At 47.3% G+C, this 26309-nt stretch overlaps 2 protein-coding genes across 4 annotated transcripts in view; both read left to right on the top strand.

The window, feature by feature from the left end:
* carhsp1 (calcium regulated heat stable protein 1) overlaps nucleotides 1-6610 on the top strand; it is an 8880-nt gene extending 2270 nt beyond the window's left edge. The window contains exons 1-6 of one of the 2 annotated variants that reach the window (XM_034593339.1): nucleotides 1205-1313; nucleotides 3950-4112; nucleotides 4279-4387; nucleotides 5065-5187; nucleotides 5643-6321; nucleotides 6409-6610. In XM_034593339.1, coding sequence (XP_034449230.1) covers nucleotides 4022-4112; nucleotides 4279-4387; nucleotides 5065-5187; nucleotides 5643-5805 — 486 coding nt within the window. In that variant the 5' untranslated portion in view covers nucleotides 1205-1313; nucleotides 3950-4021 and the 3' untranslated portion in view covers nucleotides 5806-6321; nucleotides 6409-6610. Of the gene's footprint in view, nucleotides 1-1204; nucleotides 1314-3949; nucleotides 4113-4278; nucleotides 4388-5064; nucleotides 5188-5642; nucleotides 6322-6408 lie in introns of those variants that run through there. The other variant, XM_034593338.1, reaches the window with a different exon arrangement.
* A 1585-nt stretch (nucleotides 6611-8195) lies between these two features.
* Nucleotides 8196-25301, top strand: LOC117766360 (neurabin-2-like). 2 transcript variants are annotated; one of them, XM_034593317.1, is made up of 16 exons: nucleotides 8196-8333; nucleotides 11689-12093; nucleotides 12411-12619; nucleotides 12709-13107; nucleotides 13257-13390; nucleotides 13436-13964; nucleotides 20613-20745; nucleotides 21204-21324; nucleotides 22276-22380; nucleotides 22688-22823; nucleotides 23340-23483; nucleotides 23709-23762; nucleotides 23921-24052; nucleotides 24251-24348; nucleotides 24470-24566; nucleotides 25042-25301. In XM_034593317.1, the coding sequence occupies exons 2-16, from the start codon at nucleotides 11775-11777 to the stop codon at nucleotides 25096-25098; spliced, it is 2667 nt and encodes an 888-aa protein (XP_034449208.1). In that variant the 5' UTR covers nucleotides 8196-8333; nucleotides 11689-11774; the 3' UTR covers nucleotides 25099-25301. The 2 variants fall into 2 exon arrangements, with proteins under 2 accessions (XP_034449208.1, XP_034449207.1); XM_034593316.1 differs by having other exon boundaries at nucleotides 8211-8333; nucleotides 13257-13964.
* The last annotated feature ends 1008 nt before the right edge of the window (nucleotides 25302-26309 follow it).

Below are 26309 nucleotides of genomic sequence, written 5' to 3'. Positions count from 1 at the left end.
CAGGTGTCAGGTTTCACTGTGAGAAACAGGTTCAGTTCCGCATGTCTGCATGTGGTGAAGCTGCATTGAGCCAGATGATGGTGCTGCACAAGTCAGGAGAGGACACACACCATATCAGGTTGCATTGTTTGTGAATGATTGTGTTGTGTTTGGCGTCCTGCTTGTCGGTACAGTTTAGAACAAACAGCGTCACAATGGAGCTGAACACTTTCACAACGTCTCTCTGGTTCATCTTCCCTTTTGAATACTTCAGAAGATCCTTTATAATAAGAGTTTTAATCCTTTATTTAGCTTTGTTTCAAGTCGGCTGATTAAATTTCCATCAACCTGAAGATCAACCACAAAAGGAAGTTTGATCAGAGGCCATCCTGTGACTCCTCACCTATTCTTCACCAGAAGCACCAGTATGAATAAATCATCATTTCAAATGAACGAGCACCTTTGATTTGTATGTGATGAATCATTCTCCTCCTCAGACTTTGAACAGACACCGAAAGCTCCTGAATATGTGGCTTTTTCCATTAACAGTATTTTGATGGCAGCATTAAAAGGGAAAGATCTAGTTTTAAAATAAATAAATCCTGGATCCGGCCCTTGTGGGTTCCTCCCTGGTTTATTCCCCGTCCCTCCACCAGGTTTGATGCAACCTGGCCCAGTACTTTTTACCCAATCCTGCTGACAGGGATTAAAAAGAGACGAAAAGTGATCACAGCCAGAGATAATTTTACTTTCAAAATACCGTTTTGAAATGAAAATGTAGTCGTATTGATGAAGTTTTAGTCGGACACGAAACGGTTGATTTGAGCCAAGCTGAAAACCTCCAACAATGTCAGGAAATGCCACAAACCAAGTCAATCGCCTGAACCGTGTGGAGGAGCGGACGCTGCTGCTGGTGGGAGCCTCAGTGTTCACGCAGCCTTCGTGAACATGTGCATGATTGAGATATGTGAAGCTGCATTGACGCACATCGGAGGGTGAGTCATCAAACTGCAGGATCAGGACCATATCTTACTGTCACACACACACACATATTGGCTGTGCCCACACAAACACACAGAGCTTGGTGTAATGGGCCGTCTGTGTTTAAGGTGAGTGCTCTCTGCCTTCAGCGGCTGCAGAATGTGTCTGGAGCCGCTCGTCCTCGGTGTCGGTGCGTTCGGGCCCTTGATCACCCGCCTGCAGCCACTTTGTTTCTTCCACTGCGTTGAAACAGCCGAGACCACTGAGCGGGCGTCGGCTGCAAACACGTCCTCTCTGCAGATGTGAAGCAGTGACTGGTTCTGTGAGGATCATAGATACGTCAGTGATTAGTAGTATTTATTATGTTTGTATGACAATATAATAATTGTTGTTTACACTTTTACTAAGACTTGAAATGCAGCCAGAACATCGGATTGAGCCCATGTGAATAATCTCCAGGAGCATCTCTTTACTAATGAGTCCAGTCTGTGTCAATGAGTCCAGTCTGGAACTGGAAACCAGTGAATGGAGTGTAGTACAGTCCATATCAGACAGGTAGTGTTTGTCCCAGCAAAGCCCTGTGTGTGTGTGTGTGTGTGTGTGTGTGTGTGTGTGTGTGTGTGTGTGTGTGTGTGTGTGTGTGTGTGTGTGTGTGTGTGTGTGTGTGTGTGTGTGTGTGTGTGTGTGTGTGTGTGTGATTGTATGTGAGGAGTGACCCACTGAGTTGGTATTTGCTGTATCAGCAGGGTCTTTGAGTAGCACAGTTTCCAGAGAGCACGGAAAATTCCATAGGACTTTGTTTGTGTGTGTGTGTGTGTGTGTGTGTGTGTGTGTGTGTGTGTGTGTGTGTGTGTGTGTGTGTGTGTGTGTGTGTGTGTGTGTGTGTGTGTGTGTGTGTGTGTGTGTGTGTGTGTAAACAGGAAGCAGAATTGATGTAGAACCTCGTCTCCTCCACATGTAAACACCTGTATCATAAAATACAGAGTTGAACTGAACCTGTTATCAGAGACAACAGGGTCAGTAACACTTGTACTTTATTTCTCCATGTCGTGTTCTACTCTGGTCATGTGACAGGAGGCTGACGAATCAGTGGAAGCTACTGGATCAGCAGGATGATGGAGTTTGTGACCAGTTAACAAACCATAATCACAGCCTGTCGAAGCAGAAAGACTCAGACTCTAAATCTGTTTTCCCTCTGTCACGGTTTCCAAACCTCACTCAGACTTTCTCACTTTGTTATCTGTTCCACCTCCTTCCTCCCCCCCCCCCCCCCACCCCCCCCCCACCCCCCCACCCCTTGTTAAAACCTGCTTTCCTTTCCTGTTGTTGTTCTCCAGCCGCTGCTCCCTCTCCACGCCTGTGAATGATTTATCTGTCTCATGGACATCGACACGTCTCTGCTACAGATACACATGGCGTCCACGCTACTCCGAGTTTTAGAGCGGCTATAACAGAGAAGTTTGGAAACGTGTTTTAATCTGGACGAGCAGAAACTGAGATGTTTGGAAACGATGACGTAAAAACTCACTTCCCTTTGCTGATTGGGTCTTTTCGGTCACATGACCCCCTGACCCTGTTGTCTTTGTTCACAGCTGCTGTGAAGTTAAATTCTGTATTTTCCAATGATACAACTCTTAACATGTGTAGGAGATGAGAGGTTATTTGAGCAATCTGCGATAATCCCTGTGTCCAGTTTACACCAGCACACGTATGTGTATGTGAGTGGTCACGTGATGTGAGTGGTCACGTGATGTGAGTGGTCACGTGTGTTTGTACGGACGAGGATTAAAACTGATACGGAGCCAAAACGCTCATTTGAGTAATTTTAGCTAAAAGAATTACACTTCATTGTGTTTTAGTTGATTCACACCTCCAGTGTTGTGTTGTGTGTTGTGTGTGTGTGTGTCCTGACCCTGCCTTCCTCCAGCAGGAAGCCTGTTGTCCAGAGAGGCTGTGATTACATTAACATCACGTCTATTGAGTTAAGGATGAGAAGCTCTGCTCGCTCTGCGTTTCACAACTGGAACATGTACCAGCCTCCTGCTGCCAGCGTGTGTGTGTGTGTGTGTGTGTGTGTGTGTGTGTGTGTGTGTGAGTCTGTGTGTGTGTGTGTCTGTGTGTGCGTGTGTGTGTGTGTGAATAAAGAACGTTCACCAACAACCACCAGAGTCAGGAGTCGTTTGCAGATGGAGTCTTTAGACTTTGTCCATGTCCCCTTCACTGATATGGAGGAGGTGTGTTTTCGGCCCTAGACAGTCTGAGGACAGTGTTTTCTGAACATCAGAGCAGACGCGCACACACACACACACACACACACACACACACACACACACACACACACACACACACACACACACACACATTCAGAATACGTCTCCTTTAAATCTATTTTCTTGGGAACTTGTGCGAATGGAAAATCTGCTGCTCCTTTTTGTTTTTTCGGTCGTCAGCTGCACATTCTGAGAAATACTCAGTTCACTGACCTGCTGCTGGTGCGTCCGTCATTGTTTCCTTTTATTAGATTTGTTTTACACCCCCCCCCCCCCCCCTCTCTCTTCTTTGAACAAAAAGTAATGGAAAGGATAAATCACTGGAGGTTCTCTCTCCTGCTGGTCCCTAATCGGTTGACACAGCCGGTGATGTAATGACCGATGATGTAAGACCTGTGGTGAGGTGAATAAAGGGACTGTTCTCCTTCCCCTCCTCCGTGAGGTCGGAGCGGCGTCGGCCTGTCCACCAAACTGTGGTTGCCATGGTAATGGTAGCTCTGAGGACGCCACTAGCAGGTCGCTGACTCAGTTTGTGTTTCTGTGGGGGTGTCGTCCTTCAGGGCTGAAGTAGGGAGGATGCTGAAAAAAAACACGTTTTTAATTAACACTTACCTCAAACTGACAGGATTACATGTGTGTGTGTGTGTGCTTGTGCATTTAGCAGCGAGGTAACGAGGTTCACACGCGTCTCCTCTCTTATCTTCTCTCGCTCCTTTCAGGTTTTTGACAACCTCGGCTGAGTCGCCCCCTCCCCTTCCTTCCTTCCTCAACTTTGACTCCAACGCCCAGAGATGTCCTCTCAGGCCACGCCCACCCAGGGGTCAAGACCGCTGACCCCTCCGCTGACCTCCGCAGGATCCCCGCGCTCTCCACTGTCCCCAAGTAAGAGAATATTCTTTTATCTGCTTCAAGTATTCATGTTGAGGAACGTGTCTGCGCTGATTGAACAGATAAAGATCATTTCACCTGGGATAATGTTTTCTGTGTACTGAATGTACTGCTGTGTGTTATTTTTCATAATGCAACATGTTTTCTTTTGTCCCCTCAGAGTCCCTGCATCCTCCAGGCTGCAGACACAGAGACCGCTCACCTTCCCCCATGAGAGGCTACCTCATCCCCAGCCCTCTGCCCACCCGCAGAAACAGGACCTGCTCGGCGTGAGCACACACACACACACACACACACACACACACACACACACACACACACACACACACACACACCGCTGCAGAATCCCAGCACAGGACCATCCTGTGAGTTACTGTCGTGGGTCATCGTCCCTGCACTTGAGACAAACTGCAAAGTGCTGTCATGGCAACTCATTGAATTTCCGTCCGTCCGCATGCTGCTGTCATATCTCGAGAACCATCCATCTTAATTGGCGTTACACTGTGCACGTGGACTGTTAACGCTCCGAGGGAGAGCTGTGTTGAATTTGGTTTGATAACGTGATACGATCGATGTTAATCAAATTCTATTAGACAGGCGACCAGCGCCTTACGGTCAGAGGGGGCGGAGCCTTAAGGGAAAATGTCTTCTTCTACGTCTGGGGATAAAGTCTCAGAACCGAAGTTTCCACAGAACCGAAGTTTCCACAGACCACGTTTCAGGGACCTTTTGTTCTTGTGCCACCTAACAAGCTGCATTTCTACGACTTCACCCAAATACTTCTCCGTCTCACATCGTATCGTCTTAAAGGTTCTTTTCCTTCCCTGCGCTTCCTGTGCAGCGTTCAAACGGTTAAATGTATAAAGCATCACTGTGACCACATTGTTTAGAGCTGCTCACTAAATAATAACGTTGTCCCTCTCTCTGTCTGTCTCTCTCTGTGAAGGACGGCTCGGGCGTCGGAGGGTCCACTGTTTGCTGGTGTGTGTAAATGTTTTTCCCGCTCAAAGGGCCACGGCTTCATCACGCCATCGGACGGGGGCAACGACATCTTCGTCCACATCTCAGAGTGAGTGTGTGTGTGAGTGAGTGTGTGTGTGTGTTACTGTGATTATTGTGGGTTTGCAGAAGGGCGTGTCTGAGCGTCCTCGTGAGTCTTGGAGCGGGGGTGGGGGGGGTTTATAGTTGTATGTTCATGACCTTGTGAGGTCCTTCAGAAAATAGAAGAGGACAATATTAAATACATCTTTTTATTCAACTCTCTTTTATTCGTTCTTGTGACTAATCAGGTCGTTTAGAAAATGTTATGAATAGAGGCATCAACCCTCTGCACAGGAGTAGAGGCGCACACACACACACACACACACACACACACACACACTCTCACAGAGCTTTCTTTTGGCGAGGAGTGATTCATACTTTTATTCTTGCATAAATTGTGACAAAATCTAATGGAAAATGGAGCCAATTTTCGTTATCTGCCTGGTGATTGATTGTGAATCTGTTTCCCTCCCTCACCTCCAGCATCGAGGGCGAGTATGTGCCGGTGGAAGGCGACGAGGTGAGCTACAAGGTCTGCTCCATTCCTCCCAAGTTCGAGAAGGTGCAGGCGGTGGAGGTGACCATCACCCACCTCAACCCGGGAAGCAAACACGAGACCTGGTCCGGACACATCGTCAGCAGCTGAACGCTGGGGGAGCCGAGGGGGAGACGGGGTTCACCGGGCCAGTGGGGGGGGGAAGGGAGACGTAGAACAACTTGAGAGGGAGAGGAGGCAGATCGGGTGAGAAGTGAAGCCGAGGGCATTGGGGTCAGAGGGAAGTTATTACTGCTCCTTGTGTGATGCTCAGAGACGGCTGGAGACACGACCAGTGTCCTGAGGTGACGGGTAAAGGTTTAATTTGGATTTGAGTTGACATGTGTGAGGCTTTCTCTGTCCTTCCTGGGAAATGGGGAACTATATCTTTGAAGCACATACAGGTGGTATATGAATAGATATATGATCACGGTGGAATCATCATAGAAAGATTTATAACATTATCGTAGGTTTCTTCTTTAGAGTTTTTAGATCCTCCCCCCGTGTTGAGATCTGATGGACAGAGGTCACAACCAGACTAATGTGGGCGAGGTGTTGAAGAGGAGTCGCTGTGAGGCTCCGGCAGCAGGAGGTTGTTTTCCAGGTTTAAGGCTCAGTCACAAATACGTGAAGATTTCTGAGGCGAACCGACGCCCCCCCCGTTTAATCTGTGAGAGCGAGGAGGCGAATAAAAGATCTGTTTCCTGTGGCGAGGAGGAATAAAAGATCTGTTTCCTGTGGCGAGGCGAATCGCCGCAGGGAGTTAAACGTTGGTGAACTTTGACCCATGTTATTCGCTTCACGTTCACGTACACGTTCTCCTTGTGCCTATAAACCAACTTCCCTGTATTTCATCTTCATGTGTGGGTGGTTGTATGAAAAGTTCTCAAAGTAATTAAAGCATTTTCAACTGGTTCATCTTCGCGGATTCTGCATTTATTTCATATTGATCATGGACCAGGATGTTCTGCCTACTGACCTCATTCTGGTTCTGAATAAGACATCACTTCAGTTATGATGTTTACATGAGAATATTCCGTTTACATTCCTGTTTACACGTTACAGACATAATGAGATTCATGTCAGAATCCTTCTCACGTCTCAATTTGATTATTGTTTCTTCAGAGTTCGACCTTTATTCAGGTTAAGTTAATCAGTAAATGCCATTTTCATGACAAACGAATGTACAGAGAAGCAGCTTTATACGCTTACAGCTCAGGATTATTATGACACAAGAAAAAACAAGATTTATTTTCAACATTTTAAAATTTGGGATCATATTTAATAAGCGTATATGTGTGACTTAAAACAAAAATACTATTGCAAATATGTTAAAAGGTTTGCTTCAGTGAGAAACACACACACACACACACACACACGCACACACACACACACACACACACACACTATTCTCTGCTTTAACCTCTGCTGCCCTCTACTGTCCACATCTCTCTACTACAGCTACACAAACCAGTTCAGTGGTCTCACTGTATTTTATTCTCAATCATTTTCACTGTGGAGGATCATTGGATCTAATTCTCGTTTCCTAACTCTGTTGAGCGACCTTGGGAAACGTGAAAGGCTCCATACAAATCAAAGTTGTTGTTGTTGTTGTTGTTGTTGTCGTCCACCTCTCGCCCAACGTCAGCTGGGTTCGGCTCCAGCTCCCTACTCGCCCCTCAAAGTGCTTTAGTTGATGGATGGTTATTATTTTAGATTATTGTTGTTACGGTAAAATGAAAAAGCTGCATCACTTGCACACTTGCTTTGACTCGGTCCGGCCAGCAGAGGTCGCCTAATCTCCACGTGAGAGCCCGAAAGGCCCCTGACACAAACAGCCTGAGCCAGTGGGGGTGAGCCAGTGGGGGTCACCCAGTGAGTGAAGGGACCAATGAGGGTTTGATCAACGTCTACAATACAAGAAAGAAACGCATATTTTATATATAAATTATTTCAAACACTTAAATATTCTCTGGGTTGAGATGTCGAGCAAAAATAAACGTACCTCAAACTCTGCGATGTCTCGTAATGGTGGCACTTTAACATTGAAGTGAAATGAAATAAAATGAATTACAAAACATAGAAACAATTCTTACGAAGCTTCGGGTCCCTTTACGACAAGCTAACAGGCAGGTTCAGAACGAGCGCTGCACTAGTATACGAAGAAGATAACAGCAGTAACTCAGTCAAACTTATATATAAACAACATGTAATAAAGCAAATTAGATTCTTGACTGTAAAATCTTCAGTGCAGATAAACCAGGAAGGATGAACACAAAGTTTTCTAACTTCACTCTGAACCACAGACTGTTTATAAAGAGCTGAAAACAATAAGAAGGGACAGAAGCAGGAGGAGAGGAGGAAGAGAGGAGGGATGGAAGGAGGAGGTGGAGGAGAGGAACAGGAGGAGGTGGAGGAGAGGAACAGGAGGAGGTGGAGGAGAGGAACAGGAGGAGGTGGAGGAGAGGAACAGGAGGAGGTGGAGGAGAGGAAGAGGGAGGGATGAGAGCCGATGAGGGAGGAGCAGAGTCTCAGTGTGTGTTCTCCCTCTGGAGGAGGAATCAGCAGCTGCAGGACAATGGAGCGTCTCCACCTCGGATCCTAACGGACACCGGACTGTTTCCAACCCGCGACACAAGGTAGGAGTGACGGGCAGAGGCCGCACTGAGCCCCGGCTCCTCTCCGGCTCCTCTCCGGCTCTTCTCCGGCTCCTCTCGTTAAATGTGTCCGTGTGTGTGTCAGGCTCCAGGAAGCGACGCGGCGCGGCAGCAGCAGCAGCGGGGCCTGGCGAACCATCCGCCGGCCTGCGGGTCCCGAACCTGCCGGTGACACGGTCCAGCACGGGCCGCTCCGGCGGGTCGCTGTTACCGGCAGTTTGCGCTGGATGTGACCGACACGATCCACCGGAGCCGGGACAAAACACCCGATAACCGCCCGCTCGTCTCCGGAAAGAACCCCACGCAGAACCCCATTGTAAATCCGGCTGGTTTAGATTCCCGTGCTTCCCCGCAGAAGTAAACACGTCCAAGGCCGGAAATGCATAGCGATTCGCATTCCTCTGGGTCTTTTGTATAAATCGGCTCATTAATTATTAATCAGGCTTCGCTTCATTCAAATTAAAATCCAATAATCCCTGCGAGCACAGCGCTCAGCTCAAGTGTATTGTGACGTTGGGCTAATGACGGGACAACACGCGAACCACACCAACACATGGGCCTTTTAATGTAGTAAACAATACTTCATGTATAATATACAGCGCCGAATGATTCACCACAACACATTGATTCACAATAGGTGATAAATGTGATGTTATTCTTGAATATATACGCTAGAAAAGCATTACCCTCCAAAAAAAGGCGGTTTTTGGATGGGGGTTCGGAGAAGGCAGCATATGGAGGATATGCCAACAAAGCCTCTCTCTCGCCAGCAGCAGCAGCCTCAGTGTGTGTGTGTGTGTGTGTGTGTGTGGACCTTTGCACGAGGCCCGGCCAGCAGCGTGCACAGATGCAGGGATTGTGCATGTGAACAGATGCAGTCGTTGTTATAATGTCCTCTCTGTGGAGCAGTGACGCAGGAGATGCTGCAGCCATGAGGGATTATTATCACTCAGCATATGAACACAGTGCATGTGGAGCTGTGGCTGCAGCGGGTCACGTGCTGACCACACACACACACACACACACACACACGTGTGATTGGTTGCACATAAGTCCTCGGGGTGACATGTATGATGAGGGTCATGTCACGCATCCTCACACGTCATGTAAATGCACGGACTAGTTTCTCAGCATCCTTCTGACACAGGATGTTTCCAGTGATGTTGTGCAGGTGGAGGAAAGCTGCTCTACACACTTGTTTATCAGATCAAACTTTATTGATCCACACACCAGGTTGTTACAGCAGCAGGCAGCTCAGCGTGAGGGAGATGTAAAATGCTGAGTATGTACATTATACACACTTTCACTGTGGTGGTTTGCATAGAAATGTTGTAAAGTAAAGTGCAGTGTGCACAGGATGAGTGCACGAGCAACCGTTTGTACATAAACACAAAGTTATTTCCTGTAAGAAATAGTGTAAATAGGTAAAAGTAGAGAATGACATGAGCAGTGCAGAGTCTGGAGCTTTGTGTGTCTCAGATGAAATGTCCTGGTCACACATGAGTATCTGCTCAGTCGGTGTTTCTCTGAGGTGTTTGGGGCAAAGTACTATGAGCTCCGTTTGGTTTTAAGAAGTACTAGAAGTTTTTTTTGTGGATACTGTGTAATGCAAACTCGTTTTCAGTTCCTCATAACTACCATGACTCCGAGCCAAACACGTATCTTGATGTTAAAGATAAGACAACGACACAAGTGCTTGAGGTGAGGATGAAGATGATTGGTGCAGTTGTGCGGTGATGTTTTTATTTCAGATTGTTGTGTGTCTGTGTGTGTGTCTGTGTGTGTGTGTGTGTGTGTGTGAGAGATTCTTTAGGCGTCTGTTCCCATGATCATTGTGTGATGATCCACTATTTGGCAAGAGAGTGTCACAAGACGTACAGCGGCTGCAGTGTGTGTGTGTGTGTCTGTGTTTGTGCGTCTGTCCTCCCGTGGTCAGCGGTGCCATCTGGAGTCAGCGTGGGGGCCAGGCAGGAACTGGTTCGACCTTTCCTACGTTACCCAGGATGCCTTTCAGCATGGGCTGTTTTAATTCTTCAGCTTTTTATTTTAGGATTCAGTTCAACACCCAGTGTGTTGACGTTGCCATGGAAGTAATGAACGTATGTTACCAGATAAACACAAACATGATCCGACTTGTTTTATCCACTTTCAGCTCAGATGCATATTTGTAGCTATGACACTGACACCAGCGGAGTTTCATCCGTCTTGTTGGAGCAGGTTTTTAGAAAGTCAGAGACTTGAAACAATAAAAGTCTTTTTGACTGTTTTGTGACAGATTGTCTCAAAAACGTTGTTAAAAATTGACCTAAATTTGTTGAGAAACTTAACCAGACTTGATTCTTTTGATACTTCAGACAGGGAACATCTACAAAAGACTTTGAGTTGCATTGTGGGAAATGTAGGATCCAGTGTTTTCAGAGTTTATCCAACATTAGGGAAACTATCTCAGCTGCTGTTTGAATTTGAGCCTTGTTGACAAAGCCCCTTTTCTATTGGTTAAAAACCCCACTAACATCTGGCTTTTGTCTGCGATGCGAATGGATTCAATCGCCTTTTTTTTAGCGGATTTACCCGCGTTAGAAAAACCTGCGTTTATCCGTTAGTTTTGGTGTAAAAGATTTTATAAAACTGTGTCAAATCACAACAGTTTTATGGTGTATAACATGGTCCATGTTGAAGTGAAGGTGGAACATCCTCGCTCCACTCGATCGTCCCGATGCAGGATGTGTATTGACAGATTCACTGTCTGTTTGGGGCAATGTTGTGTTGAGCAGCTTCTGATTGTTCCAGTTGATAAGGACCAACCGCAGCATTAATTAATGACGACATCGTGCAGTGCAGGGCAGTGGAGAATCTGACTTTAGTATTTGTCTTCGTTAGACTCTAGGAACCAACGTATTCCGACTGTGTTTGTGTCGACGAGTGTTGAGCTACATGTTGTATAATTGTGTTAATGTAAGTTGAACGACAGCAGGAATCTTCACACCTCAGCTGTGAATTCTCACAGGAATCCCACAGTCTGCTGGAGGCTGTGTCCGCCTCTGTCTCATTTGATGAAGTAATCTGAGTTGCAAAACCATTTATTTTCATATATCCTTTAAAGTAGTTGGATCATTGTTTCATCTGTTGCTCTTTTGTTCAGCCAACAATCCAAAACAAAAATCACGTGGTGACGTTTGACGTGTCGAGACTTCATATTTGTTGTTTCTATGTTCACAGAATGTTCATGATTGAAGCTTGAAGTCCGTCTCTTTGGTCCAGGACCTCCTCCTGAGGAACTGATTGATTAGTTATCATAGAAAATGATCTAAACCATTGATCTGTGTCTGTGATTCAGGAGGTGACCGTCAAACAGCTCCAGGATGCTGTCTTCCTCGTCCCTGCTGACCTGCCGTTCATCAGGGGGCTTCTGATTTACCAAACATGATGAAGACTGAGCGCCCGTCGGCCACGGGGGGCAACGGGGCGTCCGGTGGGAGCAGCGGGGGAAGCGGGAGCTCAAACCTGCGGAGTCCCTCACCCCATCGCAACGCCTACGAGGCGGGGCTGGCGGCTCTGAAGAAGGCCACCGACCACCTCAACAATGCCGCCAACGGGGGCTCTGACCCGGCCTCAAAGCCCGCCCCCTTGCCTCGCCCGACCGGGAGAGGCCGGAGATATGGATCCAACGTTCACCGCATCAAGAACATGTTCATGCAGATGCAGTCGCCTGGTGACGAGGAGGAAGGAGCCAAAATGATCGGTACGGAGCTTTGAAAACAAACCGTGTCAGGAGGAGTAGAACTTGAAGAATATGGAGATGATCAGTAACTATTTGCTTGAACCTGTACCAACTTAGTTTCACTGTTTAAAACGTCCCATGTATGGGCACTTTCAGTTTGAGAGCAGGACGTATTGATTTCACGTTCAGATTTAGTGATGCTCTCATTCAAAACTCTGCACTCATACATCCTGCTTGTGCTCAGATTTCCTGCTCTCCAGCTTCAGCTCTTCTCACCTTGATCTGTACAGTGTCAGCACAAGTGTTAGAAACAACCATTTTGTCCCCTGTCCTCTCAGGTATAGACCAGACGGTGAAGCTGTCGCTGCCACGCGCCTCCAGCCTCAACGAGAACGTGGACCACAGCGCCCTGCTCAAACTCGGAGGCACGGTCTCGGAGAAGGTCAACCGGTTTGACCATAAACCAGGTGGGGAAGGCGAGAGCTCCTCCATGGGTTTCACCAAACTGCAGGAGACCAGGAGGATCTTTGAGCAGCGGACTCTACAGGTCAGAATGGGTCTATGTTTGTTGTGTAAATGTTTGTGTACTTACTTGTCGGCAAGAAATCAAAACCTGAGTCTTTGTGTTTCCTCCAGGAGAAGCAAGCGGCCACGAACCGGATCTTGCTGAAGAAGGAGCGGGCTTCGGGCTTCCAGGGGAGCCGTCTAGATGTCGTGGCTCGCTTTAACGGCTCCACTGAGGCTCTGGACCGACTTGACGACCCGCCACCTTCCGCTCCACCTCCTACTCCACCTCCACCTCCCACTCCACCTCCTACTCCACCTCCTACTCCCGCTCCACCTCCGTCTAGTATTCCTGCCCCTGCAGCCTCAGTCGGGCCCGGTGACGCCGTCAGCCCCACCGTAAGCCAGCTCAGTGCCGTGTTCGAGAAGGTCGAGCCGCCAAGCAATCCCACCCCCCCCCAGCGTCGGTCAGCACCTGCCCTGGCACCAAAGCCCAAACCTCCAGCAAGAGGAGAGGCTGTCGGCAGGAAGGTGGGGGGGGATGTGTTTAACTTAAAAAAAAATGCAGGAAATCAGAAAAGGAAGTTGGTTAATTTGCATAAACCAAAGGCTGTGAGCTGATTTTCTCTCTCTCTCTCTCTCTCTCTCTCTCTCTCTCTCTCTCTCTCTCTCTCTCTCAGGTAAAGTCGTTGCCCCCTGGAAAGGAGGCCCCCGAGGAGAGGGCAGGAGACGCAGAGCGATCGGAAGGGGCAGGTTCAGAAGGAGTGGTGACCAGCGAGGAGAAGGATGGGTCCAGACAGTCGGGAGACCAGCTCTCCAGCTCCTCCACGTCCTCCTCGTCCTCAGCGGCTGTCGCATCCTCCTCCTCTTCCTCCTCAGAGGCCAAACCAGGCGTGGAGGCGCAGCCAGCAGGGACTGAAGCCAGGGGCTCAAGTACGGCGGCTGCTCCAGACCGGGAGCCTCAAGCTGACGATCTGGACGGGCCCAGCGAGGGGTCCGAGGCCGGAGCCAGGCTGGTGCAGGCGGAGGTTCACGCCTCATTGGAAAATGGAGAAAAAGAGCCTCCAGGTTCTTCTCCCTCCTCGAAGGAGCAAGGAGCGGACTTTGAGAGGAGGGGTGAGGAAGAGGAGGAGGAGGAGGAAGAGGAGGAGAACGACGATGATGGCTCGAGGAAGGAGGATTACTCGGAGGGGGATCTGGTGGATATCAGTGCGTACAGCGGACTTGGGGAGGAGGACTCTGGGGGGAGCCAACTGGACGATGAGGACGAGGAAGATGAGGAGCCGTATCAGCCGGAGACCAGTTGTTCTGAGATCGCAGGCCTCCCCGAGGAAGAGGAGCCGGCTCCATCCAATAGGAAGATTCAATTTAGCATTGAGCCAATCAAGGTGAGTGAGTTTATGTTGATGTCCTTATTCTTCTCATCATAATCTGTAGTAGTGGTCACAACTATAAACATTATTACAGAGGAGACACACACACACACACACACACACACACACACACACACACACACACACACACACACACACACACAGTAAACAACACATGGACGGATTCTCAGCAAACCTTTGGAGCCGATCGTTTAAAAAACACATTGTCCAAGGTATTTCTGCAAATAATAGATGATCCAAAGCTTATTGATCAGGAAGTGATTTCCCATCGTAAGTTTCCTCATGAGGCCACAAAGAAAATTACATCGTGCATATTTCTACAATGCATTTCCTGAGATATCATTGCTCCCTGTAGGACTGTAGACGTGACCTTAGAGACTATAGAACGCTTGTATAGATATAGAAAAGATATAGAATTGTTGATAAGTTTTACTGCTGCCGAGTCAAATCAGTTAATGAAGCTTTAACGATCTGTTCCTTTAGTTGTTTAACTCAAACGCTGGTGAAGCTGTTGATGTGTTCAACTATCGACATCTGCATAGAAACTAAACTACGACAGAATAGACGGAAATGACTGAGAAGACTCGCTGACTTCCTCCTTCTTTAACATCGCACACAAAGTGTTGATGGGGGGGGGGGGTTGCTCTTCAATTTCGCCACAGTGAATCCTGCTGACTGTGTGTGTGTGTGTGTGTGTGTGTGTGTGTGTGTGTGTGTGTGTGTGTGTGTGTGTGTGTGTGTGTGTGTGTGTGTGTGTGTGTGTGTGTGTGTGTGTGTGTGTGTGTGTGTGTGTGTGTGTGTGTGTTTAGCAGAAGCTCTCTTTATACTGTATGGCTCGTTTCTCCTGCACACCCCCTCACTGCAGCAGTCAGCTGGTTGAACCCAGTGGATCGTGAAACACGTCTCAACATGCAGCGATGGAACGACCGTTCAGCAGAGCGAACAGTGTAGAGCGTGATGAGAGAACCTGAGACGTCTTACAGCAGGACAGTGTGTGTGTGGACAGAGACAGTGGGGATCACACCCGTCATGTCCGCTCATGTACGTGGTGGAGCGAGGCCAGACGTGAGGTCAAAACTGAATTCTTCTCATTTTCTTGAACCTCGAAACATTTAGCCGCTGACCTCTGTAGCCACAGTACAGCTAAAAGTGGATCTGTGGCCTGAGGCAGATCCACTGAAGGTAACTGCTGCCGAGCCAATGTCTGAGCAGCTGCACGGCCGTACCACCTGATGGTGAGGTCTTATCATCAGTGTGTATGTGTGATGTGACTGCTGCTACGTTTCTGCTTCAAGTAAAGTACAGAGAAGTCATAGTGATTGAAGTTAAAGTGAAGATAACGAATCTGTCGCTGGATGTTTGAGTCAGAATGATTCTGCTGTTTTCTGGCTGCCGCTCTAAAGTAGGATCTCACTTCCTGCTGCCGCCTCCTTCACTTCTTTATCTGCCTCATCTTCAGCGGCTCCTCTCACTGTGAGCGACGTGCAGCACACACTGAGATTCATTTTAAAGACACATTTTCTACACTGAGCCTCGGTCTCACCCAGATGCCCCGACCCACTTTCATCAGGGACCTTTCTGACGCTGCTACCAGTATCTAAATTAACCTTTTGTCAAGTCACAGAAAGAAATCAGTGGTGGCTGTGGCTCAGGAGATAGAGAGGGTCGTCCATTAACCAGAGGGTCAGAGGTTCGATCCCCGGCATCTCCAGTCTGCACTGTGTTATTCTGGGGATAATCATTGATAATCAATCACAAGTGTTGTAAGTGAGTGGTCACGTGATGTGCATTTTTAGTCGTGTTAGCAGTTGTGTGGACGGAGGTCGTTTTAGTCTGAGGACGACATACTAAGGCTTTAGCCTCGATGTTAGAGAAGCAGTGTTGTTTGTTGTTGCTTGAAGCAGTGATGTCATAAATTGAACAGGTCTGGACTGGAGTCACAGAGAATATACAGGTGTTTTCACAGAGCGCCATATTTCAAGCTGTGAGGACACTAAGAATTCCTCAGAGACGGGGCGAAAGCAGAAGAGTCTGAATCCTCGTGTTGGAACGGTCTTCATGCACATCACAGTGAATTCATATTTATATGGATCATGGGTTAGGGTTAGCGAGCGAAGCCCTGAGACCAGGAGCTTGTGTTGCATGTTCAGAGACGTGTTCTGCTGCAGGGAACAGCACGGCCGTCAACAGACTCTCTGTCCGGGCATGTCTGGGGCTCAGTGTCAAAACTGGTTGCTAATTGTTGCTTTAACGTCACGAGTCCCTTCTTCACGCAGATGTTAGCCAGGAGAGCTCCGACCTCCGGCCTCGACAACACGTCTTCATACCAGGCGCCCTGAAGCTGCTGAGGAGCTGACATGACGCTTCTGGACGAACACGGAGAAATGATCATGGATTGATCACAGGCTGTAGAGAACCTGATGCTCAGTCCTGCATCTGTCTTCAGCTCACACACACTCAGTTGTGTAGTACCTCTGTCAGGTGGTTGGAATGTGGCAGGGTGTGTTTGTTTTCCTTGGGGGGAAAAAAGAACACACACACACAAACACACACACACACACACTTGGGAGTCACAAGAATCACAGAGCAGACCTTTGTTGGGATGGAACCCCCCCTGGTGTGTGTATTTATGTGATGCACCTGATCCAGACTGAAGAGTTTAAAGGAAACTCACCTGATTTCACACGACAAACGCTGCATCCGTCCTACTTCGATGTTTTCAAACAATCTCCAGCCACTCGAGTGTTTTGGCTCCGTATCAGTTTTAATCTTGTTCATATTCACATGAACCTGTAAACACATCACATGACCACTCACAGACACGTGTGCGCCGGTGTAAACAGGAAGTACTCAACTGGCAGTTGCAGAATGAGCCGGGCTACAGACCAGAAGCAACAATGGTGAAAAGTAATAGCAGGGATTTGCAGAATTTAACTGAACAGCAGCTGTGAGCAAAGACAACAGACATCACAGACGCCTCTAATGCTCCGGAGTAGTGTGGGCACCGAGCGAATGCCAAGCAGAGTTCAGGCGATTTCCACAGAAACATGGAAGTAGCCTTTGGGACAAATTGAACCCAGTTACCTGAACACGTGTGGATTTCTACGACAGTTGAATCCGGTCAGTGACCAGACATCGAGCCGTGAGAATCTTTCCTCTGCTGCTCCCTCAGCTCGGCCAAATTATAACCCAGAAGATCGCCAACGCCCGAAGACGTCTCCAGCAGATATATGATCCAATATATATGTTCTTGTCTGTCGGAACTTATTTTAACCTGCTTTAGTCCTGAGTCCTGCCTGTTAGTGTGAATCATAGTGAATCTCAGCTCCTGAGTCCCAGGGCCTCACTGGGTCATCACCTCGACAGACGGGCCGTGTGTCACTAAAACCTTCCTGCAGGTCGTGTGCACTTCAAGCCACAGTTACAGACGGTTGCATGGACACTGTGTCGGACTCCAAACTCCAGAAATACAGAGCATAGAGAAGCTGAACAACGTGCAGGCAAACATCTGTGCACGTCCAACAATGAGCCTCATGCAACAACATGTTCCTATTCTTCTCCTAAAGTTTCCTACAGTGAGTTTGTACGAACATGACACAACAAACACCTCTCGTTTCAGTAAAGTGTGTAACTGTACAAGATGCTCCACTGGACCTGGTGACATTTAGCAGGTGCATGAATACATGTAGAATTATATTATAATTTAAATTGCAGAAGTTAAACAGTATATAATGAATAATGTTAATTTATATATCTATTTGTAATTGCTTCAAATTTATGAAATATACAATCCGACAGTGAAAAACACCTGAAAACTCCAAACCAGGAAATTGAACGTGGTGGTGAATGAGTTCTACTAAATCAACAATGGTTGTGTGAGTGTCTATTGGCTGAAATCATCAAAGTAGCTTTGTGTTATCAAAAGTTCAAAACTCAAAGTTGTATCTAACAATAAAAACTAGAAACGACTCCTGATCCCGAACTGCATCCGTCAGCGTGATGATCTGAGTTCTGTTCGACGCGTGTGATTGGTTGTGATTCACTGAGTTCTGTTCGATGCGTGTGATTGGTTGTGATTCACTGAGTTCTGTTCGACGCGTGTGATTGGTTGTGATTCACTGAGTTCTGTTCGATGCGTGTGATTGGTTGTGATTCACTGAGGCCTCCAGTAGAGACACAACCTGCAGGAACAAACACACAAGCAGGAGTTCAGAGCGGCAGCTCAGCTTCTGCTGCTGGAGGCTCCGCTGCCGCCTGCAGGACTGGGGCCTGGCTTCCCTCCAGCTGGCTCCTGATTGGCCAGATTATGCAGTGGCTGTCAATTTTAGGAGGCAGCATCAAGTCCAAGCCCATGAGGGTTATTGTGCCTTGTGTTTGGATCCAGTCCACTCGGGCGTCCTGGTTAGAGTGGGGGTGTGAGTCATTAAAGCCCCTGTCCTGCTCATGTGAGTCAACAAACAGTTATTTATTCTATTCATGTTCTATATGCTGCACGGAGCCTTTAGGGAGAGAGTCACGCTCTCAGTGTGAAAAGATCAGTCCTCAGCTGCTCAGGTGATTTCTTCATTTTCCTTAGGGACTAAAAACATTTAATGAAAACCACTTTACACTCAAATCAATTTATTCATTTAAATCGTGTCTCAAAATAACTTTTATTTCCTGGTTTTAGATTTTCATGTTTTTTCTGGTGGTCTGTGTCAGGCTGTGGGGGGGGGGGGTTAAGGGACAGTCTGTTTCAAACTCGCACTGATTCGTTCTAGAGCGTCACATGAGCCCAGCTGCCCCCGCCAAAATAAAATGCACATTATTGTTGCAATAAAAGTGGAAAACCTTGTGACTGAAGTGATGAACGGCTGCGTTTCTCTTCCCTGTAAACTCGACACCTTCAAACCTGCCTGACTTGCTGACCCTGGCTTTCAATAACCGGTCAGCGTTTATTTCATATCCATTATGATGGAGTTTTTTTCTATAATGAAGAACTTTACTGCACCCACACAAAGAAGTGCTCTTGACATTTGACCTCCTTTAACATGAACAAATCTCATTTGTCTGTTTGAATTAAGGGGCGGCACGGTGGTGCAGTGATTATCACTCGCACCTCACCGCAAGAAGGTTCCTGGTTTGAATCCCGCCTCTTTTCTGTAACTTACTGCTGCACCGACCGACTGAACAAGACCCAGCAGCAAGTTAAACACACAGTTAAACACATTTCTAGATTAAATCTGAACAAATAAATCATGGAAAAAAGATGCTTCTTCTAACTTTACAAATGACCTGAGAATAATTATGATTCATTGTTATTTTTAAATGTAAATAACAGGAACAGCTAATAAGTAAGTCAGTGAACTTTCATTGGTGCCGATGCAACGAATGAAACACACACACACACACACACACACACACACACACACACACAGCTCAGACTGTGACACACACACACACTTTAAAGTTACTCAACAGGAAGGAAATATGACAACAGGAAGGAGTTTAACAATCACTCCCCCGACCCTGTTTGTGTGTCTGTGTGTGTCTGTGTGTGCCTGTAACTTTGAGGGGAATATAAATAATACTGTAACAAGCACCTCCTACACATTACAGCCTCTGGCTCTGTCTGTATATCTGTCACACACACACACACACACACAGACACACATGCTATCACGTATTAGCATATCTGCCAGACAGGGACTGAGAGAGAGAGCAAATCGGTTCCCGTGCCAAAGTCACACTGGGCAAGCCTGTGGTTGTCAAGGAAACGGGTCATGTGATCACAGAGATGGTCAGCGGGGCGACAGAGGCAGCTGACCTTCTAGAGCGGGGGGGAGGGGCCAGATCGAGAGCAGGAGAAAGGATGGAAGGAAGGAAGGAAGGAAGTGTCCTTAGTGAATGTGTCTCATAAGAGCGACAGGAACATGTTGTATTTATATCCTGCACCTACGTTTCATGTTTATGTAACATGCATAGAGCTGTGGCTCAGGGGGTAAAGAGGGTCGTCCCCCAACCTGAGGGTTCAATCCTCCAGTCTGAATTCTGAGGTGCAGGCAAGATGCTGAACACCCAAATTGCCCCTGACAGCTGTGCAGATGTTGTGTGACAGAAAGCGTGCTGCATGTAGAGGCTCGGTATGAACGTGCGTGTTCATGAGTGCACGTGACTTGTACTCAGTCCATTTATGATGTTCCTTCTCTCTGATGGTGCAGATCAGCTGATGGAGGAGTTTTGAAAGTGTGGCTGTCAGAGTGGGGTTGTGGTCGTATGCAGATGTGTTGCCACGCCGACAGTGCTGGTGTTGGAGCTCCCTACACAGCTGAGGACATGTAATGATGTCAGTTTAAAAACATGGGAAGTGCGTGTAACTGTGTCGTTGTTGCTGGAACTTCAGGAAATAAGTTGTTCCTCTGCACACGATATACTGAAACAATCTTATCTGCATATAACCTGACTGTTCTCATGTTTAACCTCTATGATTTTAAATATGGAAGGAAACATATAATGTAAATATTGAATTTGTTTTCTTTGTGAGACCTTCCTGAAGGAGCTCCTCAGGGAACCGTCTGGGGCCCACTGCTCTGCTGTACATAGAGAAGCAGGTCTTGGACATCCTTAAGAGCTTTGCACCTTTGACCTTTGCCCTGTCTTTAGGTCTTCACCACCTACTCCAACGAGGACTACGACCGACGTAACGATGACGTGGATCCAATGGCCGCCTCGGCCGAGTACGAGCTGGAGAAGAGAGTCGAGAAGCTGGATCTATTTCCTGTTGAGCTGGAGAAAGGTACACACACACACACACACACACACACACACACACACACACTTTAACAATCTTTGAGAGTCACTCAGTCAAGCCTCTTATGAAAACCACACACACACCCACTGACAGGGCGCTGCTCGCGGACGTCTACACTGTCTGTCTGCTCCGACTCCATAATCCCTTTATGGGATTGAATTTAGCGCGGATTAGCCTAATTAGCAGCGAGGAGGCAGTGGATTTGAACCAGCAACCATCCATGACAGCTGTTCTTAAAGCATAACAGCTATAATACTGACGAGTGTGCAGCAGCTTTGAATAAGTAATGGAGAAGTTTATTTATTGTTTTGAGCAGAGTTACATTGTGAATAAAGTAAAAATGAATACGCATCAGATGTAAAACGATGTATATCTACAGTGATTCAAAACGCAGATGAATATATTAATGTTTAACATCCATGTTCTGTGTCTGTGTGTCTCAGACAGCGATGGCCTGGGCATCAGTATCATAGGAATGGGTGCCGGAGCGGACATGGGCCTGGAGAAGCTGGGGATCTTCGTCAAGACGGTGACAGAGGGCGGAGCCGCACAGAGGGACAACAGGTACAGTCTCACTGCTGTTCATACACACCGGCCGTCCTCCGGAGACACACACGGCTACACACTCCTGCTCTGTGTGTAGAAACCAATCACATCTGATTCGTACAGCCCATGTTCACAAATCACAGTTTGTCTCACCCTCTGTTCTTCACCCTCAACAAGAGTCAAACTACCAGAGAAACTTTAATAACCCTATAAACCTCGGAGTCACATGTGAGGATCCCTCTCCCAGGACACGAGTACAACAGATGCTGCTCGTAGCTGAACATGTCAACACAATAACAGGATTTACTAGATTAATGAGAAGAAACAGTTTGTACCATGATGGAAAAGGTTCAAATGTTTAAAGTATTTGTCCATAAGAAAATGTCTGATAGAGATGAAGGGAGCAGCAGTGACGGATGAATTGAGGAGTTATTGTCAGTGATGGTAGAAGATGTGAGGAGGCGTGTTACACCTGGGGGCGCGTGAAACACAACATTAAAACGGTTAGTCACCGAAGTGCAATGAATCCTGGGATACGTTGGGCCGGGGAGGATCCACCCGCTGGATCCACCTCGGTTCCTCGAGGATCGAAGGACACAGTGAAGGAGACTAGCAGCTTCTGATGCAGCCTCTGAAGTGAGACGCAGCTTTTAACACGTTTCGACAGTGGTTGACTTTGATCTGAAGTTCTAAAGCGTCGTCTCATCTACGCAGTGAATCTGTGAGTCGTGCTGGTCGTCCACGAACCGACAGGAGAACAACAACATGTAGATTTAGGTGGAGTTAACGTGCTCGTTCTGTTTCCTGGTGAACGAGAGCTGGATGTAGTGAATGTGTGCTCCTGCTTCCCGACGTCCTTTCCTCTGAAATCCTCAGTGATCACAGTGTGTGATTGTCATGTTCATCACCACGTGTCGGTCAGAGAAAATAACCATGTGTGTCTCCACGTGTGCGTTTTCACTGGTGAAGGATCTTGGTGAACGATCTGATCGTGGAGGTCGATGGAACCAGCCTGGTCGGCGTCACTCAGAGCTTCGCTGCCTCCGTCCTCCGCAACACCACCGGCACCGTCAGGTCTGTCACACACACACACACACACATGTATTTATATAGGTGTGGAAGCTGCCTTGTTTATTGCAGATTTGTGATTTAAATTGCATATTTTTCAGGTTTGTGTGCGGAAAAGTTCAGGTTTTTGATTGTGTGTGTTTTTTTTTTTTTGTTTTGTTTTCAGTTTTGCAGTTTTGATGCATTTTGAGCAAAATAACGTTATTTTTAGGTTCACGGCTGCTCTGTGTGGCGTGTGTTGAGTTCTTTAACCTGCACGATGGATATCGGATGTTTTCAGGTCTGTCACCGGGGTGTGTCGGTTGTTTTCCAGGTTTGTGATTGGCCGGGAGAAGCCGGGCGAGCAGAGCGAGGTGGCCCAGCTGATCCAGCAGACTCTGGAGCAGGAGAGGTGGCAGAGAGAGATGATGGAGCAGAGATACAAACAGTACATGGACGAGGATGAAGAGGTTTGACATACACACAACACGATTCGCACAAAACTCAGTGTGTGTGTGTGAGTGTGAGTGTGTAACAAAATGTCGTCTGTATGTCACCACGTGGCCTGAAGCTTCAAACTTGGTCCAGCTTCTCCATCTTGTGGTCAGAGAGGGTAACAGACTGTGTGAGAGTGTAAACCTAAAATAGATTTGTTTATTGTAAAGAATTCTCTCACAGAATTGTCGTTGCTCTGGACGAACACGATCAGACATTTTTCGGGGGCCGTCTCTCGGCTCAGGGCCCTCGGCGGTTTATACTCATGTGTGCACATGTCAGCTGCGTGTTTGGCACAAAGACAGAAACGACTACGAGATGGAGCCTTTGCCTTGATTTCTTAGAGAATAATGTTATTTCATAAGGGGCCCGTTGTCATCCTAGTTAATCTCTGCCACTCAAGAAAGCGAATACACAATGCACAAATCATTCTTATACAAACTTAAAGTGCTGCACAGATTAATTGGACTTCTTCCCTCGTCTCTCTGCAGACAGGTGAATATGCAACAGACGAGGAGGAGGAGATGAGTCCAGTGTTTCCAAACTCCATCGAGGTTTTCGACCTGGCGGAGAACCAGGACATGATGTCTCCTGAGGAAATGGACCCTGAGAAGCTGGCCCACAAATTCAAGGAGGTGTGTATATATGTATATATATTTTGCCAGGTCTTGTCATTAAGGAACAGATTCATAACTCGTGGCCACGACTTATTATCTTGTTCCAACGTGTCGTCATCCCCCAATCAGGCATGTTACGACGAGAGTATGAGCTCTGCTGACTTTTTAGTTCTTTTATTCATTCATTCCACTTGTAGTTGACTTCTATCTGGGATTTATTCCCCCCCCCCCCCCTGTCTACAGCTCCAGATTAAACATGCAGTAACGCAGGCGGAGATCCAGCTGCTGAAGAGGAAGGTAAGAGCATGAGCCCTCAAATATCCAGCTTCTATCGCAGAGGAGACTGTGCACGAGCATGACGTCAGTTCTTTTTGTGGCTGAACGATGACTTAACGCTCGCTCTGCCTCCCACGCACCTCCCCCTCCCTCCCACACTGACTCCCCCTCTCCTCCAGCTGGCTCACGCGGAGCAGGATAAGTTGCGTTGGCGGATGGAGCGAGCTCAGCTGGAGCAAAACATCCGGGACAGCAAAGAGAGGATGGAGAAGCTGGAGGGCTACTGGATGGAGGCTCAGTCCCTGTGCAAGGTAATTTGTTAGAGAGGGAAGGAGGTGACTCGTGAGTGGAAGCTTCATGGAAGGGGTTGGTTTGGAAAAGCACAACTAAAAAATATTTCATCTGACAAAACAGAATCATTAAGAATCTAAATAAAATGATTGTTTACTTTCACTGACTGTGTGTGTGTGTGTGTCTGTGTGTCTGTGTGTGTGCGTGTGTGTTTTCAGGCAGTGGATGAACACCTAAAGGAAACCCAGTCTCAGTACCAAACCCTAGAGAGGAAGTACAGCAAAGCCAAGAGACTGATCAAAGAGTACCAGCAGAAGTACGGACGGACAAAACAATAAAGCTTTGAGAAGTGTAAATGAAACCAAAACTCAAGTGTGTGTGTGTGTGTGTGTGTGTGTGTGTGTGTGTGTGTGTGTGTGTGTCTGTGTGTGTTGCAGGGAGATCGAGTACCTGAAGAAGGAGACAGCTCAGCGTCGGGCAGAAGAAGAGAGCGAGGCGACGCACAAAGAAGAGACGGACAACCTGCAGGAAAAGGTCAATTTCACTCTGTGTTTTCTCTCAAGTATAAAGACCCAGTTCTTCCCATTAATCTTTATTTTATTTACATTTTTTTTAACTCTGATCTTGATCGGGTGTCTCTCTGGATCATAAAAACTGCAGTAGTCTTTTAAAAATCTTTTTAATAACCCAAACGCTGACTTAACTAATTTTACCGGCCTGGTGCCTCTTCACTCTTGGCAGTGACGTCCTCTTCCTCCTCCGTACGCTGCAGTTCCTCTGCAGGAGCTCATTTAAAACATGTTCAATACAGTTTTCTTCCACATCTATCAGATTATTGTCTTCTTGTTATTATTATTATTAGTAGTATTAGTATATCTCAGTCCTGGCATCACAGTGGGGAAATAAACATTCCTCATCTTATAATATCGATATTTTAACAACACAAACCAGGTTGAAAATCTGCAAAGTTCAATAAACGGACTCGTCCTCCACTTTGTTGCTGTTTCAGATTTCAGACCTGGAGACCAAAGTGGATGCTCTGAAGACGCCGCCCAAAACCTCCTAAACTGCTGCTGCTCGCTACCTCCTTCCTGTGATGGAAGAGGAGGGTCTCTGCCTTCATCCTGACCGGGACTGTATTTCATTCCAATCAACCATTTACTGCACAGACAGGGAACGACGGGGGGGGGCGTGGAAATTAAAGGACGACAACTGTAAGAGAGGATGAGGAGGGCGACGCACGAAGAGGAAAGACGCAGCTTCTCATCTGACATCTGCCCGCAGCTTTGAGCTCAATCAGTCAGTCACCAATCCCAGAATGCACCATCAGTATTACCCACAATCCTCCTCGTGTGTCTACCTGGCAACCGGCTTGGCGACCAACACAGAAAACCACATTCAGCAGCTTGTGCTTAATTTATGGATGATGTTTTTTTTTCACGTCTCCTCATCTCACCGGGCTCCAGTTCAATTTATTTTTAAAAAAGCGCTTTTAATAAACAGGCTTGTCACAAAGTGCTTTATACAGTGGCAGAGCAGGCGAACGAGAAGAAGAGGACGGAAGGAGAAGAGGACGGAAGGAGAAGAGGACGGAAGGAGAAGAGGACGGAAGGAGAAGAGGACAGAAGGAGAAAAGGACGGAAGGAGAAGAGGACGGAAGGAGAAGAGGACGGAAGGAGAAAAGGACGGAAGGAGAAGAGGACGGAGGTCACGTGGTTGTCGTCGTGCTGCTCGTGAACCGGGCGGCTGCTTTTTATGTTCTGGGAACCGGACTGGATTCTCCTGAAGAGGACACGAGTGTTTCATAACTGCGAGGAGAAGTGACCACCTCATTTTAAAAAACTCTAATCCTGGAGCGGAGCCTCTGTCGTCGGGATGAACCACGATGAAAACTCTTGAAAAGGAAATAGCCACCACCGAGGGAACTACGGAACAAAAAAACGGCCGATGTATTTCTGATCGGTGACAGAAACTGGGAAGCGACAGAACTCCCGCCCCGGGCTTTGTTTTTCTATTTCTCTGGGAGCGATGGAAGGAATCAGGCAGGACTGTGAACTGGTGGCGTACTGTTTGTACATATTCTATACGTGTATTTAAAAGTGTTTAAACGGCTAAAGCAATTCAGTGGGTGTGATGTTGCGTGTGAGGCGGAGCTGTGAGCGAATGAGCACGTTGCAGAAGGTTCAGTTTTCCCAGATTCAGTGCGTTTCATCTCTTCTACCCACACGAGTGGCAGACGGGGTGTGAATAGTCTTATATGTGCTTCTAGAGCTTCTG

This window comes from Hippoglossus hippoglossus, chromosome 8 (assembly GCF_009819705.1).
Source record: "Hippoglossus hippoglossus isolate fHipHip1 chromosome 8, fHipHip1.pri, whole genome shotgun sequence".
In the NCBI taxonomy this organism is placed as follows: Eukaryota; Metazoa; Chordata; class Actinopteri; order Pleuronectiformes; family Pleuronectidae; genus Hippoglossus; species Hippoglossus hippoglossus.
This window is presented reverse-complemented; position numbering and strand designations above follow the sequence as displayed.